Genomic DNA, 19658 nt, shown 5'->3' on the forward strand with positions numbered 1-19658 from the left:
CAGAGACCTCTCCATTCTGCTCCAATTTATTCGTTGATCCAATTTATAAGTTGATCAGTGCCAGCCATCAAACACAGCATCCGGAGCAGGTCCTGCAGGGCCACATGTCCTGCAGGAATCATCGCAGCTTCTGTTTCTTTGGCACCAATGTTTACTGTCCATTCCCGCCCCACTGGCTGGCCTATTGGCTGTGACCAGACTGTGAGGCGGTTTCTGAGTCACGCCAGGAGTCATGTGTCCTGCAGAAGGCTGAGTGTCTCTGTGGCCATTAGGTGGCGCTGTTGGGAAAGGAGAAAGATCAGGTAAACTGTGAGGCAAGGAAGAGGGAAGAAAGGGAAGCTTCAGCTGAGCAGGCGAGGGGGGGGGGAGCCTGCTTGCATCATCCTGCAGCCAGCTTTGATATAAGGCAGGTATTTGTGGGAGAGAAGGAAGGGCGTTAGTAGAAAAGTCCGGACTAGATAGATGGCAGTGGGGATGGAGGGACAGTATATCAGTTGTCTGGATCAGGACCTGCCGTTCGTATTTACACAGTAATAACCTGGGCATCTACCTGCTGGTATAGTTCCCACACAGCCACAGTGAATGGGCTTATGAAGGGACAGGTACTTGACACTGACTCTTCAGCTTTCCAGAAATGTCTCCTGGATTGTAAAGTGCTCCAAGATGGACAACAAGATGGACAACAAGATGGACAACAAGATGGACAACAAGATGGACGAGATGGTGCTTCTGCCACAGCAAACAGCACATCTTCGTATGCAGGTGCACCACGAGGGAGAACAATGCCCCAGCTTGTCCCAGGATGCAGAAATTTCAGTGTGAAGATTTGGACATTCCCAGGTGAACTAAGATGAGTGGATTGTTCCACCAGGAATGCTAATGGGTCTCAGAGGCAAGCATTTCCTTTGTCTCTGCCTCACAGGTTGAGCGTTGGTCAGCCATGAGGGTATTGTAGACCTATGAAGTCAGGTAAAGAGAGTAGCAAGCTCCAGGGGACATCTGGGGCTCTTGGGCTGTCCAGATACATGTTATTCCCACACAGGCAGCTGCAAAGCATCGGGAGACAGTGGTCCAGATCCCTGGGACCAGCATAGTACATGGAGCCCAAGAGGCAAGGCAGTGAATTCTTTTGAGTGCTTCCTTTATTCTTAGTGATGGGGTTATAACCAGCTTGAGCAAGGCAAACATGGTTCTGATAGGCTTTGCCCTTCCCTTAATCCCTTTGCCTTGCTAAAAAACCATTAGATTACATTCCTTAAGCTAGCCATCAAAGTTATAGGCTCTCCATATTCACACACTGGTGTGGTTAGAGGCTCTCCATATTCACACACTGGTGTGGTTAGAGGCCCTCCATATTCACTCACTGGTATGGTTAGAGGCCCTCCATATTCACTCACTGGTATGGTTAGAGGCCCTCCATATTCACTCACTGGTATGGTTAGAGGCCCTCCATATTCACTCACTGGTATGGTTAGAGGCCCTCCATATTCACACACTGGTGTGGTTAGAGGCCCTCCATATTCACACACTGGTGGTGGTTAGAGGCCCTCCATATTCACACACTGGTGTGGTTAGAGGCCCTCCATATTCACACACTGGTGTGGTTAGAGGCCTTCACAGCTCTTTTGAATAATAACTGAGTCTACACCAGACTCCCTTGAACCTCTATCAGTTTGCATTTCCCCCACAGGTCCACTGCTGCCATGCACCCAGTTAACTATCTCCTAGAAATCACAGGGCTGGGGCTCTCCTTGCTGCTGCGTCTCTGCCCTCTGAAAGACTTCACTACACATGCGGTCAGCTGGGGCAACCTGGCTGTCATGTGGTTGGTCTTAACTGTCCTCATGGCCCCTTGGCTTTGTGAGCATGGGCTGGGAAGCCTGGGTCAGAACTCTGAGCACTAGACTGTGTGAATCTTCCCATGACAGCTAGATGAAGGCTTTGCCAGCAGCTTGGCGTCTCCTCCCCTATCTGCCATCTGCAGCCTGGTACCCTTCTCGTCGTTGAGGCTTCCCCTGTAATCACTGGCCTCTTCTTCTATCTGATGTGGTTGGAATGTTCCTGGTCCTTAGCCCTGCACTTACTCTCAGGGTCTGGGTATCTGATCTTGGCCTCCAATGTGTGCCCTTAGTGTTGGTGAATAAAGACCTCTGCTGAACTTGAGCCGAGCTAGAGACACAGTGTGAGACTTGTCAGCCTGGTAGAAGTGTCAGGCAAGATTCATCTGGGAACCAGCTAGACCCTGGAGATCAATGGAATTGTTCTCAGTGTGGAAAATGGGTGAGAAAAAACTATTCAACTAGCCAGAGGGCAAGAGAATGGCAATTCTGACTTCTAGGGATATTCATGAACTTGAGAGGTCCAGGGGAGTTTGGGAAAAAGCTGTTGGTGAGAGCGGCTGGCAGGAGAGCAAGCTGCTGGTTCTGCACAGGGATACTGACCTCTCGGTTCACCATTTCCCCAGCCCCTGACAGAGTGCCCAGCATTTGGAGAACGACTGGGTTCTGCTTATGGGGATGATATATCCATGAAAAGACAGTTCCCCCCATCTCCCTGGAATGCCGCATACACGTCTGTCAGGCCACTGAGGGCTGTGTTCAGGAGTCAGAGTCACCTGGTTTAGAATTATGGGGTCCTATGCAAGGTCAAGAATGCTCCTTAACAGAGGGTTACTGACCTCCCTGAATCTGTGTGAGGATCTTGTACACAAGCCTCAGGACTTGGCCTAGACTACCCGCATGATTCCACATGGCCTCTCGAAAATTTTCCTCAAATTTTCTCATATTTGTGACTTATTCTAGAAAATCTCTAAATTTGAGAGACCAGTATGATCCATGTGCCAGGAGTCTTCAGTTGAGTAAAACAGCTGGGGCGTGGACCCTACGTGGCCTCCCATCTCCTTCTCTCAAGACTGAGTGGGGAGGAGTTGGGGGATGGGTAAGGAGCTTCTGTTCTGTTCTGAGGCCAAGCCTTGCTATATTTTCCCCACAGGTGAGGGCACTCATGAAGAAACAGCCTTCGGCTCTTTCACACCAGCCCAGCGTTTCCTTGGCCCTCTCACACAAGTTTGCAGCTTTGTTCTGTTCCTAGGTGAAGGAGCACCAGGACGAAACCAGGTCACCTACGTTACATTTACTGAAATCGATCTGAATGGTCCTCAAGTTTGTTTTCCTCTCAGAGGCGCCTTTATTTTCTCTGATGTCTGTGGCTGTTGGTGTGTTTATATGGGGTACCTCTTCCAGACAACCTTCTTTCCTCCATTCCAGTCCTTTCCTCTGGCAACAGGCCAAAGAGCTAACAGACTATAGTGTAAAGGACCCCGCCCGAGGTTTTCAGCATGGGCGGGGAGATGTCAGCTTTTTGGTGTGTTGTCTAATATGTGAGGTATGTGTGTAGATCAGCCTGGTGAGGCTGAGGGGGCTGGTCTACTTGCTCCGAAGGGGGGATCGCTCTCTCTCTCTCTCTCTCTTCTCTCTCTCTCTCTCTCTCTCTCTCTCTCTCTCTCTATCTCTGTCTCTCTCTCCTCTCTGCTGCTGCTGTCTTGTATATCTGTGAGATGTTTTTATTTTTTCCCCCAGATCTCCTTCTGAAAGGAGACTATTGTTGCCGCAGACAGCAGAGGTGAGGAAAGGACACACATCACGTCAGTTTTAAGAATAGCTTTATTACATATTTTACTTTCACCAAGGAGAAAAAGTCAAGGAAGCTGGGGATGAGCCAGCTCCTCTCACAGAGACACAAACTTAAGACCATACATGGCGTCCAAAGCCCCCTCAAGCCAAATGGTTCAAAGCAGACCATCCATGAAGTCCAAAGACTGACAGGGGTCCCAAGATTCCCACTTGCGTTTTCTTATTGACTGTTTGAATTCAATATTTCAAAATATTTTGTTTCAATTTTACAAAGCACAGACCACATTACAATGTCTAACCATTTTTTTGTTAGGATGCAGAAACAGTTACACTGTTTTTGAGTTGGTAACACCACCCGCCTCTTCTTAATACCTGCTGTAGTGTTGATAGCCAGCCTGAAGCCATTACAGGTTCTTTTGAGGTTTGAAAGAGAGCCTTGCACTCTGAAAGAGGGACGAAGGCATCCTTGGTCATTGGGTACTAAGGGTTAGTTGAACTTTTGCCCCAAGAGAGCCGTGTTAGGCTTTGGTGGTCTCCCTGGACAGCCCCACCACTCCTGGACTAGAGATCATCCACCGGCTGCAGAGAAGAGGACTCATTCACAGAGGTTGATAAGAATCAGAGAGCTATCTTCAGAGGTACAGACCGAGTCCTGAAATACTGAGGAAGTCAGGAGACAAGAAGGGGTATTATACGGAGATACCCACAGGAGAAGGTCACCAGAGCGGGAACTGGGCTTGGGTTTTCTTCTGCTGGTCATCTTCTTGACTCCAGGTGGTGTCTGACCAGCTACTTTCCCTTGCCCTGGGATGAAGCCTGCTCCTGGGCCTTCTGCGGGAACTCCTCCACACATTTGGTTTGAGCTAGCTCCTGGCATGACTCCGCATGTTGAGGCAGGCACTGATCTTGGCTTGGAGGTAGGCATGGATCTTGGCCTTGCTGTGGGCAGTTTCCTTGGCTTATCTCCTGACACTGAGGATCACAGACCTCCTGAGCTTGGAGTGAACATTTGTCTTGGCTGGGGTCCTGAACACACACTTCCTCAGCTTTTGCCTGGCACTTTTCTTGGGTCTTTTGAAGACATGGAGGTGGCACACATGGTTGCTTGCACTGTTGGTCACTGAAAGACATCTTGGGTGATTTGAAGAGCCTGAAAAAAACAACAACAGAGGATTTAAGCTGTTTTACACCGAAAGCACCAAGCTGGGAACTTGAGAAAGGCGTGGGTGGGTGAGGATTGAGAGAGGGACTGAGGAGCAGATAATTAACTCTCAGACTGACTTTTATCCATGTCTTTTATATCCCTAGCCCAGCTCCCTCTGACACTTGTTTCCAAGATGAAAATATTATCCGGGCTTTTGTCTGGATAGACACAAGCTGAAAACCCCGGTCCGACCACAGAATTTAACTAATAATCTAAAAAGTCATCTACAATACGCTAAGCAGAATACATGAGATAGGTAAAGTGGTCATATAAAAGGCAAGATGTCTAAAATAAATGCAGAAAGTATAGTCTAAGATAGGAACAGTACAGTGGCCTCCAAGAGATAGAACATGGGGGAGAGAGATGGGGAGGGAGGGAGAGGGAGAGAGAGAGAAGGAGAGGGAGAGGGAGAGGGAGAGAGAGCATGCTTACCTGATCTTCAATAAGATTCAATGAAGGATGTGGATTGTGGAATCTAGGAAGGTGGGGACTTTTATACCGTGCTTGGTATGGCCTCCTGAAGGGCTGGTGGGCCACGTGGGCTAAAGTCCTAATTGTGGAGTCACCATAACAAGCTTCATCTGAAATCACGAACCGTTTGAGTCACTGCTTGTGATGCCTGTTAATCAGCCTGCATTTTGGCCTCTGGGTTCTCAGCAGACCTCAGCAGGGAGGGGCTCCATTCAGAGCTTTCATTACAGGCAGCAGGAAAGGAATGTCCATAAAATGTTATCTGTCTGTTAGCAGGGCCGAGGTGCCCTGTCTACTCACACTGGTTCAGGATGCAGTGAGAGATACGATCAACCTTGCTCATCTCTCTTTGCCAGTAGGAAGAATCTACGCCTAAGGCCTGGGGTCTGTCTGAGTTAAGGACCAGTATGGTTTATTTCAGACATTTCCACTAGATGTTCCTGCATTATAATAAATGCAGAAAACCCCTCCATTTATTTTGTCTAGACTAGCTCAAGGCTTGGCTCTAGACAGTGAAGGTAGTGGTCTTGGCCTGGAGGCAGGCATGGAAATCAGACCCAAAGAAGATGGCTTAGACTTAGGGCTCTAAGTTGAGACGCCACAGTGTCCAGGGCAGAAATGAAAGTTTTTCCTGCATAAAGTCCTGAGGAAAATTAGAGTGTTTTCATGTTCTTGTGTCAGGTGATGTGAGGGGAGAAGAGAAGAGACCACCCTCAGTTTCTGAACTTTGGGTTCTGGTGCCCTTTGAAAAGTAGAGCTTTTCCGAGTGACCAAGGAAACAGGTTGGAACACCTTTCTCCTCACCTCCTGAAACACTTGTCAGATTGAGGCCAATGGAAACTGAGTTTGGGGTGGAATCAAAGTTCAAAGCAATGTACCCATCTCCTCTATGTCTTGTCCCTGTTACATGATGAATCCTGCACCGAAGCTGTTGAAATCCATCAGTCTTCAAGCTCCATTCACGCCTACCGTGTTTCAGGAGTCTTCCCTGGTCTTCCCTGCAAACCAGAAAGAAATTCACTTCTTTATAAACTCATATAATATTTATGTGTATATATTATATATGTATATATATGCATATATATGACATTTAGTGTTTCTGTTCCCTTATTCTGAGCTGTAAATTCTGACATCTGACAAGATCACATGTATTATATAACTGAAAGATAAGATTATTGATGGGGCAGGCATGAGTGAGGGAATGAAGGGGCAGGTGTACAAGATAGTGGTGGACAGACAAAGATCTTCTCACAAACCTTGGTCCACCATAGAATTTTTCTTTCTCTTCTGTTTAAATAATTCTTTTGAAAATTCATGTACAGTACACAAGACAGACTACATAGGATCCTTAATGATATAAAGAAAGTAGCAATCAGCTTTAAAGAGAAACTAGTAGAATGCACAAGGCAAGGCGGAGGCAGAACAGAGATGGAACAGAGAGAGAAAATGGGGGGGAAACGGGGGGGGGGTGGCAGGGGAGGGAGAGAAGAGAGAGAGAGAGGGAGGGAGGGAGGGGGAGCAGAGAGAGAGAAAGAGCTCTCAGGATTACCTGAACTTACAACAGGCTCCATGAAGACTGTGAACTGTAGAGCCAAATAAGGCGATGACTTCTAATAGAAAACAAAAGACAGTAATTTATTCAATTAAATATTAATATTTAGGGGGAAATAGCATTCATAATAGAAGTCTAGAGCAGTGGTTCTTAATCTTCCTAATGCTGAGACCCTCTAATGCAGTTCCTCATATTGTGTGACCCTAACCATAAAATTAATATTGTTACTACTTCATAATTGCAATTTTATGCTGTTATGAATTGTGATGTAAATATCTGTGCTTTCCAATGGTCTCGGGTGGCCCATGTGAAAGTGTTGTTAAACCCCTAGGAATGGTGACCCACAGGTTGAGAACCACTGCTCTAGAGTCCCTGAAGTGTTGAATTTATTTTATTTGCTATGCTGACTAAATTTCAGTAACTTTCAACATGATAATCCTAGGCTCTGGAGATGTGGGTCAGTGGTTAGAGCACCAGCCGCTCTTGCAGGAGACTAGGTTCTGTTCCAAGCATCCAGATGACAGCTTATAACTGTGCCATAGGTCCAGTTCCAGGGGATCCTGTGCCGCCTTCTTGCCTCTGCAAGGATTAGCTGCAGAATGGGAAGGCTCTACTTGCTCCCATTCTATTCCCCTTCAATTTAAATTCCCTTTCTGTTTCTTTTCTTCCCCCTCTTTATCTCTTTTCTGTGAAATGGTGTTTAAGAGGCAAAGAAATGCTACTGTATTGTAGAAAGTAAAGAATTGGCGACTGCTGAGTTTATTAACATTCTTTTTGCTAGGAACAGTCCTGCTCTTTTAGGGCCTCACATTGATGGAGATGGGCAGAGGTAAGCTGTTATGCCTGATCTCTGGAGGCAGAGGATAGAGGAGGGGCATTTTCATGTAGCTTTAAGGACAGAGTCCTAGTTAGAAGGTTTCTAAAGCACAGAGAGCCAGCGGGATGAAAAGAGTATCTAAAGCCCTCTTAGGCATAGATGAGAGATGAGGGGAGAGGATCTGCTGGAGATTTCCAGAAGTTTCCTAAAACGTGATGCATGAGATGACCTAGTTCATGCTCCATGCATTTCTGTGATTTTTGGATAAGCTCCGGGAAACTGAACAGCTGTAAGAAGAAAAATGCAGAAGCAAAGCAAGGTCATATTGTCATGGTAGTGGATAGCCAATCTGGATAGATCCCTGAGCTCAGCTTATCTATAAGACCGTCCCACCTGTCGTTGCATTAATTCGTGACCATTCTTGAAACAGAAGCCAAGTCCCGAGGAGGACAGATAATGACTTGCCAAAGATGTCCTACTTAGTCAGTAGAATTTGTGTTTGGTTGTGTGGCAAAAGAGAATTAAGATGGGAGACAGAAACTCAATTGCTTGATTAGTTTACTTAGAGCAGAGAGATTATTTGGGCTATCCAAAGGAAGGGTGTAATATAAACTCGAGGATCCTTGTAAGAGTGGAGGAGGAAGAAGCATTGTTATTTACTGTGAAAGACTACACGGGCCATTGCGGGCAAAGACAATGGGAGAACATGCAGAAATGGCAGCGGCTGTGGAAGCTGGAAACGCCAAAGCAATGCTCTCCAGGAGGTTCCATGAAGCAGTGTAGCCTGGCTGTCACTCTGATTTTATTTCACTGAGACCACCTGCCATTTTTTTGGTCAACTTGACATAAGCTAGCGTCCTCTGGAAAGAGCATTATCAATTGAGAAAATGCCCCCATACGAGTGGTCTATCAGGATTGCACATCAGGTAGTTTCTTTGTTATTGACTGACGTGGGTGGGTGGGCCCACCTATACAGAGGGGCAGTGCCACTTCCCGGCAGGTCGTCCTAAGTTGTATAAGAAAGCAAGCTGAACAAGCCATGATTAGCAGTCAGTAAGCAGCAGTTTCTTCATGGTCTCTGCATCCTTCCTGCTTCCAGGTCCGACTTGAGCTGCTGTCTCGGCTTCCCACAGTGATGGACTGTTAACTGGGAGTGTAAACTGGAATAAAGTCTTTCCAAGTTGGTTTTGGTCATGATGTTTTATCACATCAGGAGAAAAGTAACTAAGTCATCCCCATAGATGACTTTGAGAGCCGCAATGCATTTTGACATTTTGTTCTACTAAAGTAACTTGTGGCAGAAATGCTAAGAAGCTGATGCTTCTCACCATCTCAAGCCCTTGGGGACTTTGAAGGAGCAAGGATTCAGATGAAGTAATGGAATATCCTTCTAGATCCTTTGTTTGGAAGACCCCTTTTATCTGTTGTATCAACACACTCAATCCAGACCTCCTTTAGGTAGAGGCGGCTTCAAGATTCATGGAACAACTGAACTCAGGATTCAGGACTGACTCTACCACCTAGAACGTGTGCAGTGTTGGATTAGTAGCAACCTCTTAGATACTCAATAATCCCTTTTCATGAGAAAGTAAAGATACTCTTTCCCAAGTCCCCGTGAGAATAATTCAGAGTGTACAGTGACACTTGGTACCCTCATATTACCTATGAAGGCTTGTATTGGTGTTGGCTCAACACTCGCTTTTTTCACAGGTCTTTTCTTGATTTTCCAGTTCTTGGTTCTATGTTCTTTGCTCTGACTCTACAACATTTGCCCTTTGGCTTTTCTATTCACTGTGATGTGTAGACAATTCACCTCACAAGGGCTTAGGTATGGTCTCTGCTCCTCACAGGGCCTGAGTGGTCACTTGACCTTCTCTCATCTCCAACAATCATTAGGAAAGTGGGCTCTAGCTGGGTGGTGGTCGCACACCCCTTTAATCCCAGTGCTTGGTAGGTAGAGGCAGGTGGATCTCTGTGAGTTTGAAGCCAGCCTGGTCTACAAAGTGAGTTCCAGGACAAGCTCCAAAGCTACAGAGAAACCCTGTCTCAACAAACAAACAAAACAAATAAAAAACCCAACAGCAACAACAACAAAACACCAAGGAAAGTGGGCTCTTGGGTCTGTTCCAGCTTTCCCCTTCTGTGATACTGTGAATGTGAACCTGGGTATTCTGTGTCTTTCTAAGTGTTCAGTGACATGCATGTGGGCCCCTTCTCCTTGCTTAGAAGACTCAGTTTTCTGTTCTCTGCATGTAACACGGACTGGGAAGATGGCTGAGTGACTTTAGATGACCTGTCATTTTCTTGGTGATTTGGGGAGACTGAGTCAAAAAAAAAAAAAAACCACCTTAGTGGCCCAGTTAGTTAGCAACGAGGCTTGGATATCTTTGGGGAGATTGTCCCACCCCAAATCTTAAGGTGACTAATTTCCCTATGTCCAGTCCTCTTACTTAGTTAGACTCGTGCTGATCCGATCCGAAGGGTATCTGAGAATCTAGACTCGCGGGCCTGTTATTATCGGGAGCCAGGATGTAATTAGACAGAGAGACCCAGGTAATGTAGAAGATTGTTTTTCCTTCATTCCCATCAAATAACAATCTCCTTTGTGGAGATCATAAAAGTCCCCAGACTCCTTTGATTCGCTCACCCGCATATTACAGGGCGATGGGTCTGATAACAATGAGAAGGGTAGAATGTGGCTCGTCCTGTTGGCTGCCTGGCAGGTGCCTCTGGAGTTTACTGAGCTTGTGAATTCCTTATGGAGAGAGCTTTTTTCTTGCCTTCTCTTCATGTCACCCACATAGGAGTCTGAATCAGACAGGCTAAAGGGGGGGCTCACAGGCCCGTCAGACTGGAGGGACAAATGAGAACACCCGACTCCACTTCCTTGTTTTAGCCCGAACGCGTGGTTTTTACAGGCAGCACTGACTACCTATCAGCTGTGACCTTCAGATGATGGAAGTGAGGGGTAAGTCATCTGGGCCTTGCTCAAGGTCAGGTGGTAAGTTCACCCCTGGAGAAATGGACATGGAAAGTCAGACTGTTTTACTGGAGAGACTTCAGGAGTTTCAAGAAGACATCAAGTATGTATAGCAACCTGTGGTTTGTAACAAATGTGAGAAAATGTTCAAATGTGTGTGCCTTCCCCTTCTAGGGGGCAGGAGCCCCAGGACAAGAGTCACTGACAGACACGGGGAGGAAGGATGTCCTCAGACTGCTAAGCTTTGCTGTTGGTCTCCCATCTTTTCCACTTCGAGTCTGGGTCCTGCCTCATCGGGCCCTAAACTGGGGTTAGAAATCGCCTGACAACCCAGCTAATGCTCAGGAGTTTGGGTCAAGTGGTTCCTCACCTGGAAATGCCACTTCCAGCTCAGATAGTAATGTGAAAGCCTCCTCTGGGTTTCCCACCAGCCCAGCTGGGGATGGAACAGAGGTGAAGACCCCTAGCAGCATGGTCTTAGTAGGTATTTTTCATCCTCTCCTCCTCTCTGCCTCCATTGCCCTAGCTTGTATATCAGGCGACAGGCAGCCTGCGCCTTTCCTGAAGAGCCATGGGCATCCTAGCTGGCCTGGACTATGCTAGGGCTCTGTGGTGGTGTCTGCTTTGGGACTCTCTGAATGGACCCCAGGACTGTTTTGCCAGGAAGGAAGGGTGCTTGGCCCTGCCCACCTCATCGGCTGTAGGTCATCTCTCTGGCACTGCAGACGGGTGACCTCACTGTTCCGGTGTTGCCTATTTGTACAGCTCTCTACCATTTAAGGCCGAGTCTCAGTGGCCTCCATGGGAGCTGGGAGTAATTGCAGCACTCCGGGGAGCTCCGGCCTCCTCATCACATTCTGGTGTTCTTCCCCAGAGCTGCCTTTGATCTAGCTCTGGGTTGGAAAGGTAACCATTAAGATGTCTATCTTCAGTTTCATTTCCATGGAAGATGCACGGACTAAGCTGGTAGCGGACGTTCTCTTGTTCTCAGATCTGGCCTTCCTCCTAGACTGCATGTACGCTTCTAGAAACTGAGGCTACAGCTCCGGCCTGTTCTCCAGTGGTGCCTCTTGGAAGGCTGTGTTCTCAAGGTGAACCTTCCCTCTGTAATGTGGGTGCTCCCTTCCAAGGCCTATCAGACACACCGTCAGCCCTTGAAGAGCTGATTATTATTTTTATTACACAACAAATAAATGCATGTTAGTGAAAATTCAGAAAGCAATAAAGATATATTATTTATGTCCTCACTATACTGAAACAGCGAGGACAACTCATTTTTCTATTGTTATTCATAGCTGCTTTGAGTTGAAACTGCTCGCTTCATGGAACCTGAGGCCTCTTAATATTTTTCATGTTGGCCAGCAGATGCAGGGTTTTGGGCATGCTGAAGTATTCTGCCCCTGATCTGTAGCTCTACCCTTCTTCCATATAGATTCAGGGGCTGAGCAGTGCTCCATCAAGTAACAAGTGTAAATTTAATCAAATCTCCTTAGATATTTACAGTTTTTTCCCCTAAGTTACACTGTGGTAATTGTTTTATTTCCTTAGCTTCTACCCCACTGCCACAGTTACTTTTCTTTGGTTTCTCCAAATTGAATCCACAGGGACTGTTGAGGCATTTCATGCTTTTGACATCCTGTTCCCTCCTCCCACCTCCCTTCTCCCTCCCCCCTTCTACCCCTCCTCTGTCTCCATTCAGAAGGGGTAAGACTCCCATGGGAGTCAACAAAGTTTGGCATATCAAGCTGAGGCAGGACCAAGCCCTTCCCTTTGCATCAAGGCTGGGCAAGGCTTCCCACTATAGGACTAGGTTAATGACACATTCTTAACACTAGGCCCCAGGGATTTATTATTTTAGTGAAAATTTCGGTGCAGGGCATCTCATTCTATCCTTCGTCTTCCCCTTCCCATTGTTTTGATTGCCTCTGAGGTGAGATGTTTTTGTCCTGTTAATACTTGACCACAGTTGTCCCTGTAACCTAACAAGGGTTGCCAGAAGTTTCTGAGATTCAGCAGACACCTTTCTTCAAAGGTGTGGAGCATAGAAACTTTGGGGACAGGCCTTCCCAGGAGGCCCTGAGACTCAGGCTTCTTGTCAGAGAGAGTAACTACTAGTTGTCACATCTGGAACCTGGGAGACCAGTGCCCCGAAGTCCATGTCTAGCTTTGTCTTCTAAGTGTGTCTATAATTCAATCAGAAGTGTCCCCGGTGCCCTTTTTCAGGATTTTTTTTTTTTTTGAGTATCTGTATTTGCCTTTGACTGTTCTGAATCATCTTCTCAACACCGTGGAAGGACGGGGAGGTATTGGCATGCTCTGAGTCCATGAAGAGGCATTTCGTGATGGCTTCCTGCTACTGCAGAGAATTCCAAACCAGGTTTCCATCGAAACATTGTGGGCTACTCTAATGCATAGGTGATTTGACCTGTGTGACAAGGCTGCCAGCTGCCTGGCTGCAGGAGTAAGCTCCTGACCTTTGCCTGGAGATAAGAGGAGCACCCTCCTGTCTGACCATTCCCGAACTAGATCTGTGCACTTCAGGTGAGAGAATGGGACACCTGTAGGGGAGGAAGGCCGAGTCCATGCACGTGGGCGCCGAGGCTCTTGGTTGTTATGGTTCTCTAAGCCTACTGTATCCCACTGCAGTCCCCATCTCAGCAACACCAGCCTGTCCAGCCCTTCTTGTTCGTTCAGTTTGTTCTGGGCTCGCTAACTGCTTGTAAAATCTTCACTAAATATCAGATGTGCGCGCCTTCCCTGACTGCTGCTCTCCCACACGCATACCTGCTTTTTGTACTTAAGTTTTAATTTAGAAATCTTATAGATTCACATAAATTTGCAAAAACAAAGGTCCCAAGTGTTCTTCATTGGGATTCTTGAAGTAGTGACATATTATTGAATTTTAATATCAAAGTGAGGTAAATGATACAACATACAAGCCATTCTTATTTTAATAATGTCTATTTCTACAAAGAAATCAGAATTGGTCATCAAAAGAATAAATAATCCAATAAAAAATGAAGTATAGACCTAAACAGAGAACTCTCAACAGAGGAATCTAAAATGGCTGAAAGACACTTACGGAAGTGATCAACATCCTTAATCATCAGAGAAATGCAAATCAAAACAACTCTGAGATTCTATCTTACACCTACAGGTGTAAGAATGGCCAAGATCAAAAACACTGATGACAACTTATGCTGGAGAGGTTGTGGGGTAAAGGGAGCACTCCTGCATTGCTGGTGGGAATGCAAGCTGGTACAGCCCCTTTGGATGTTAGTGTGGCGATTTCTTAGAAAATTAGTAAACAACCTCCCTCAAGACCCAGTAATACCACTTTTGGGTACATATCCAAAGGATGCTCAATCATGCCACAAGAACATGTGCTCAACTATGTTCATAGCAGCTTTGTTTGTCATAGCCAGAACCTGTAAACAATGTAAATGCCCCTCAACTGAAGAATGGATAAGGAAAACGTGGTACATTTATACAATGGAGTACTACACAGCGAAAAAAAACAAAAACAATGACATCTTGAAATTTGTGGGCAAATGGAGGGATCTAGAAAACATCATATTGAGTGAGGTAACCCAGACTCAGACAAATATGTACTTACTCATAAGTGGCTTTTGGACATTAAGCCAAAAAACCAGCCTACAATTCACAATCCCAGAGAACCTAGACAACAAAGAGGACCCTAAGAGAGACATACATGGATCTAATCTACATGTGAAGTAGAAAAAGACAAGATCTCTTAAGTAAATTGGGAGTGTGGGAATCATGGGAGAAGACAGAAGGGGAGGGAAGAGAAAAAGAGAGGAGCAGAGAAAATTATGTAGCTCAATAAAAACAGTAAAAACTATCTATTTCTAAGTCTACAAGGGCACTTGGGAACTTGGGTGCTGTGCTCAGCAGAATTAGAGTCTACACGGAGCAGACTGCAGTAGGGGAGCCAGGTGGACCTTGTACTTGCTGCCTCTTCACCCACCATCTGCTGTGCTCCAGGACACCCAACCCCTGACTGCAATAGGACTGCCCTCCCCATAGCACAGTGGAGGAAACCGAGGCATGAGTAAGTTAAGTGGCAGATGGAAAGTCACAGTGCCATTAGGGGGTTGAGATAGAGTTTAAACCCAGGCAGGCTCTCCGAGCCCTTTGCCTGAGAGTTATGCAGCAGGACTAAAGGCAGGTTGCTGGGATGTCGGTTCTTGAACGTTTCTAGATCTCTGACCAATCTTTCTCTCTTTCTCTGTCTCTCACTCTCTCTGTCTGTCTCTGTCTCTGTCTCTCTCTCTCTCTCTCTCTCTCTCACACACACACACACACACACACACACACACACACACTCTTCACGTCTCCTGTTTCCTGGGATTACATACTTTACCAGGCACAACCACACTTAAGAATCACTCAGACTTTGCTCCAGCGGGGCTTGGCAGCTCTAAGCAACAGGCAGAGGCCCCTGGAGCTCTCACGGCCAAGGATTGCTTCTTGGTACAGTGCTGTGTGACCACCACCAGAGAACAAAGCGAGTCCTCTGAGACGGAAGTCTTGCGCAGCAGAGGAACGTGTTTACTTGTCAGTTCATGGTTTTGCTTCTAGCCCCACAAGGCTGTAGGTGGTAATGGAGGCCGGTGACACTGGGGTTAGCGTTGCCCATGGTGCCTCACTTTGGGGGTGGGCATGAGCAGGGGCACCTGGGAGGGCAGGTTTCAACACACACCATGGTGGGGCATTGTGGTGGACATTGCAGGGGGCATGGCGGACACGGGGGACAGGGGGGGCACTTCGGTGGTGGTGGACACTTCAGTGAACACTTGTCAGAGTAGCGCTGCAGCAGCTTCCTTAGACAACTGGGCTGGCATTTGGCCTCACACTTTTGTTCACATCTGGGGTCACAGTACTTGGGCTCATTCTTGGGGTCACTGGACTTGTTCTTATCATCACTCGACATTTTGTTCTTGGATATGTAAGCCTGAGAAGAAACGAGAGACAGAGTGTCAGTGAGGGCTTCTTCCTGCTGGCCCATGCTGTTATCATGTGTTCGGTCTCTAGAACATCTATGGGAGCCGTTCTTGCCTGTGGACTTGGGGTGTGTTTATGTGTCTGCCCTCACTCTGATTTCCTCTCTCCCTGCTTCCATTCTAGACTCCAAGCAGGTGCTCTCAGGGTCCTGGAATGTCACAACAACCATAAGACTTGGAATTTCAGTGTTGGTATTTTTTGTAACCCCTTGTGTTTGGCATAATTCATGAAAGTCATTATTTCAGAATCTATAATGTGGATTGCATTGCTGGAAGCCTTGGTGGCCCCAGGTGGCCATGTCGTTACCCTCGGGAAGCAGGTGAGTGAATAGGCTTGGAATGGCAGGCACATCTGTGAGTTGACTCCTAGGCCATCCAGTCTTGAAAACTGCTTTCTTTTCTGGTAGACTGAGGCAGGGAAGGCAACTGAGACTATTTTTAGCCCCATGAACCATTCTAGAACCGTCCTTCCCTTCCCTCAAGGGATCACAATGCTCTGTCAAACAGTCGGGGAAAAGGAAGAGGTCAGGAGAGAAGAGATTAAGTGGCGGAATCTAATTTCGTGAATTTATGAATGTTTGAAGCAAGAAATATGATTTCCAGAAGGGAATTCCTTTTCTGTTGAGTTCTGCCCTGAGGTAGGGCTTTCTTTAAGGAAAGCTTAACTTCTGGATTTGGACACGGTGTTTAGTTTTGTTTGTTTTTCTTTCGGGGGGGGGGGGGGGGTTCGAGACAGGGTTTCTCTGTAGCTTTGGGGCCTGTCCTGGAACTAGCTCTTGTAGACCAGACTGGTCTCGAACTCACAAAGATCCGCCTGCCCTACGTCCCGAGTGCTGGGATTAAAGGCGTGTGCCACCACCGCCCGGCTGGGTTTCTAGTTTCTAACAAGGCTTGAAGCTGGCTTTAGTTGGTATGCTTTTGATTTTATTTGATAATAAAAAGTGAAATTCCATGAAATGTAGTTCAAATGTCAGTATGTCTGTCTGGGGAGGCAGATCTTTAAACGGAACTCCAAAATGGGTAAAGTCCACTCTAGTCCTTGCTATTGAAAAGAACAAGAAACTTTTACAAAACAAACCCCTCTCAATCCTACTCGGCCCTGGGGTTGCTGCAGGTCGTTCTTAGGACCCAGATGCACAAGAACAGCCGTGGCTACTCAGGTGCAACTCACCCCTTTCTGTTGGTAGTGAAACTGGCAAGCAGTCCAGTGAGGTAGATGGAAGGGCTGTGCTTGGGGAGGTGGACTTCCCCGCTGGTTCCTCTGCTGCGCTCTGAGGAAGCTGGGGGTGGGCTGGGGGCAGGCAGCTCTGTTTATGACATCATTACAGCATCATGAGTAGTGAATGCTGGGTGACTTCTAACTCAATCCAAGAGAATCTAGCTATGATTACTCAACTCCCCCTAGCCTTCTCTCTTCTGGTTCCTCAGAATCAATGCTGGGAGAACGGGGCTGCTGTGGAGGCTCAAAGGGCAGAAGGCTCGTTGCTTCCAGGAGTGGGAAAGCTGAACACCTGTGGTCTGTTCCCTCCCTAGACTCTCAAAGCTGTTTTCCCTTCACCTTTCTGGAAAGTTCTCTGGGTCAGTCACTTCCATTCATTTTCTTTTCCTGATTTTAGTAATGTGAGATCCTGAACTCTCGCTTATCTTCTCATACTTGCTAACCCAAGTCCATAGATTATTTAGTCACCTTTCTTAACGTCTCTGCATTGCTCCTCCTTCCCCGTCCTCCCCTGCTCTGACATGTCTGGTGGGAGGACAGGGATTTATTTTTTTTGCACTCAGGATGTAGTTACCTCTTGATATCCAAGGTTAATGTGCATCGTAAGTAGTGAATCTGACGTTCCCGACCACTCCTGACCAGTCTCGTTAATCCCAGGTCCTGCTGCGTGGAAAGGCCTCTCAGAGGTCCTTTCTGGTCTTGTCAAAGGTCTGGACAGGGAAGTTTACAGTTGGAACTGGGTACCACTGAGCGGCAATGGGAGACTGTTGGGAATAGCAATAAACGGAGCTCATCAGAGACAGGACTTGGACTCAGTCCTGGGAGTCTCATCTTGGCGTCAGTCACTGGGGTATCGAGTGGTTTTTTTTAAAAACTTTTTATTTTTCATCTTTATTTATGTGTCTGAGTGTTTTGCATGATTCAGGTAACTGTGCACACTGCATGTACCTGGTGTCCACAGAAGCCAGGAGAGGGCCTAAGAATACCCAGAAGTAGGGGTACAGAGGTGGTGAGGTGCAGAAGAGGGCATAAGAATACCTGAAAGTCGGGGGGAGGGGGAGAGGAATGTGGGGAGGGAGAGGGAAATAGGAGGCGGGGAGGAGGTGGAAATTTTTTCAATAAAAAAAAGAATACCTGAAAGTGGAGGTACAGAGGTGGTGAGCTGGCAATGCTCATGAGCTCCACATGAGGACTGGGGACTGAACCCCAGTTTTCTGCAAGAGCAGCCAGTGCTCTTTATCTCCAGCCCTACAAGGGACTCTTTATTAAAAATGTTTTATGATCATATCTAAGGTGTCCAAACCCTGACAACAGAGGGTGGGATGGATGGAGCTGGTGGCGTAGTGAAAGTGGATGATGGGGCCAGGCTACTGGAGAAAGCTTATAAGATGCTTGTGTCTGAAGGAAGACACTGGTGAACACATAGGGCGGGTGCTGATGGGACATCACCACAGGAGGCAGCTTCTGTGGAGAAATTGAGAAGGAAGCAGATATGATTCCAATTTCAGGATGAGAGCGTTACCATTCCTGGGAACTGAAGAATTATCTTTGCACTGGTGGGCTAGGTGTTTGAGCCTGAGAATCCTGCGTGCGGCCACAGAGGCAGCTCTTCAGTGATATTGGGAACTGGGTTTTGGCTTGTGCCACTGGGCCTGCCCGAGACCTTGAACTTTTTTTAATCCAACAGTCTTTATTGAGTGGATGAAAATGAGTTGGTCCAGAGACAGGATTGAGGGAGAGGAAAGAGAACAGATATGGAGGAGAGAGAATCATAATTCACAGAGAAGGGAAGAATGAACGAGGCCTTAAACGATGATCGCAAACACGCCTAATGGGCAGAGGGAGGCGGGGCATTAGCCGCTTGGGATAACTGGTGTTGGAGACACAGTCTTTGTGCAGATCACTCATTTTTCCCTATGTAACTTGCCATGAACTCCGTTTCCCCAAAGCTGCCCCCACATCCATTTGGGGGAGCCGATCTCCACTTACTGCTCAATTCTAGACGCAGCTACCATCTTTCGAAGTCAGTGCCAAAGTGTTTTTTTCGAACCACTGTCATCTTTCTTTTGTCTTTCTTTCCTCCTCACTCAAGAATATTATCTAGTGACCCTAGACCAGCGCGATTCGCTCATCTTCTTAGCCTTTGAAACCTTCCCGTTCTAACTCGGCATATCTGCTCATGCTGCATCTGGTACCCTGCTTCCAGCCTCACACTGGGCTCCAGCTCTGTGGGCTGGTGGCAGTGACCAATGAGAGGACACACACAGTGCTGCTTAGGTGACTGGGGCTCAGGAGAGAGGCTGCGAGGAGTGATGAGTAAGTGCCACCGTCTCGCCAAGATGGGTGGCTAAGAGCTAGGTAGGGCCTCCGTGTCAGATTCCTAGGTTCAAATCCTGCTTTCATCCTTCTCTTCCCTAGTAATTTACCTATCCAGTCTACGTCTCAATTCTGTTACCTACAAAATGATATAATAGTAGCTCCTGTTTAGGATAATTTACCTTGAGTGCCACACTCATTACCAAGTGTAAAGCCTACACTCTCACCATTGCACAGCCTCAGTGTTGGGGGTTGTAAAGATCAGGGCGCATCAAGAGCCGTCAGGCAGTGTTCACTGAATTTGCTGCCAGGGTGCTGCCTGGGGGCTTCATTCCTCGGGTTTCTGGATCACTTTCTGTGTCTGTGCTCTCCTTATCTCTCCCCCCCTCTCATAGTTTACATATGTGTGCATGTTTGTTTATGTACACAGCTGTGCTCAGGTG

General features: G+C 47.1%; 2 protein-coding genes across 2 annotated transcripts; both read right to left on the bottom strand.

Moving 5' to 3' along the window:
• Nucleotides 1–4421: 4421 nt before the first annotated feature.
• Nucleotides 4422–4763, bottom strand: Prr9 (proline rich 9). Its single transcript, XM_041655267.1, has one exon. It carries the CDS (start codon nucleotides 4761–4763, stop codon nucleotides 4422–4424), a length of 342 nt encoding a protein of 113 aa, XP_041511201.1.
• Nucleotides 4764–7825: 3062 nt separating this feature from the next.
• Lelp1 (late cornified envelope like proline rich 1) lies at nucleotides 7826–15610 on the bottom strand. Its single transcript, XM_041655154.1, has 2 exons — nucleotides 15380–15610; nucleotides 7826–7963 (listed from the first exon to the last, which is right to left on the bottom strand). The coding sequence occupies exons 1-2, from the start codon at nucleotides 15608–15610 to the stop codon at nucleotides 7826–7828; spliced, it is 369 nt and encodes a 122-aa protein (XP_041511088.1).
• Nucleotides 15611–19658: the final 4048 nt, after the last annotated feature.

Source organism: Microtus oregoni, unplaced genomic scaffold (assembly GCF_018167655.1).
Source record: "Microtus oregoni isolate MIOR12 unplaced genomic scaffold, Mior012 000007F_ref0000211, whole genome shotgun sequence".
In the NCBI taxonomy this organism is placed as follows: Eukaryota; Metazoa; Chordata; class Mammalia; order Rodentia; family Cricetidae; genus Microtus; species Microtus oregoni.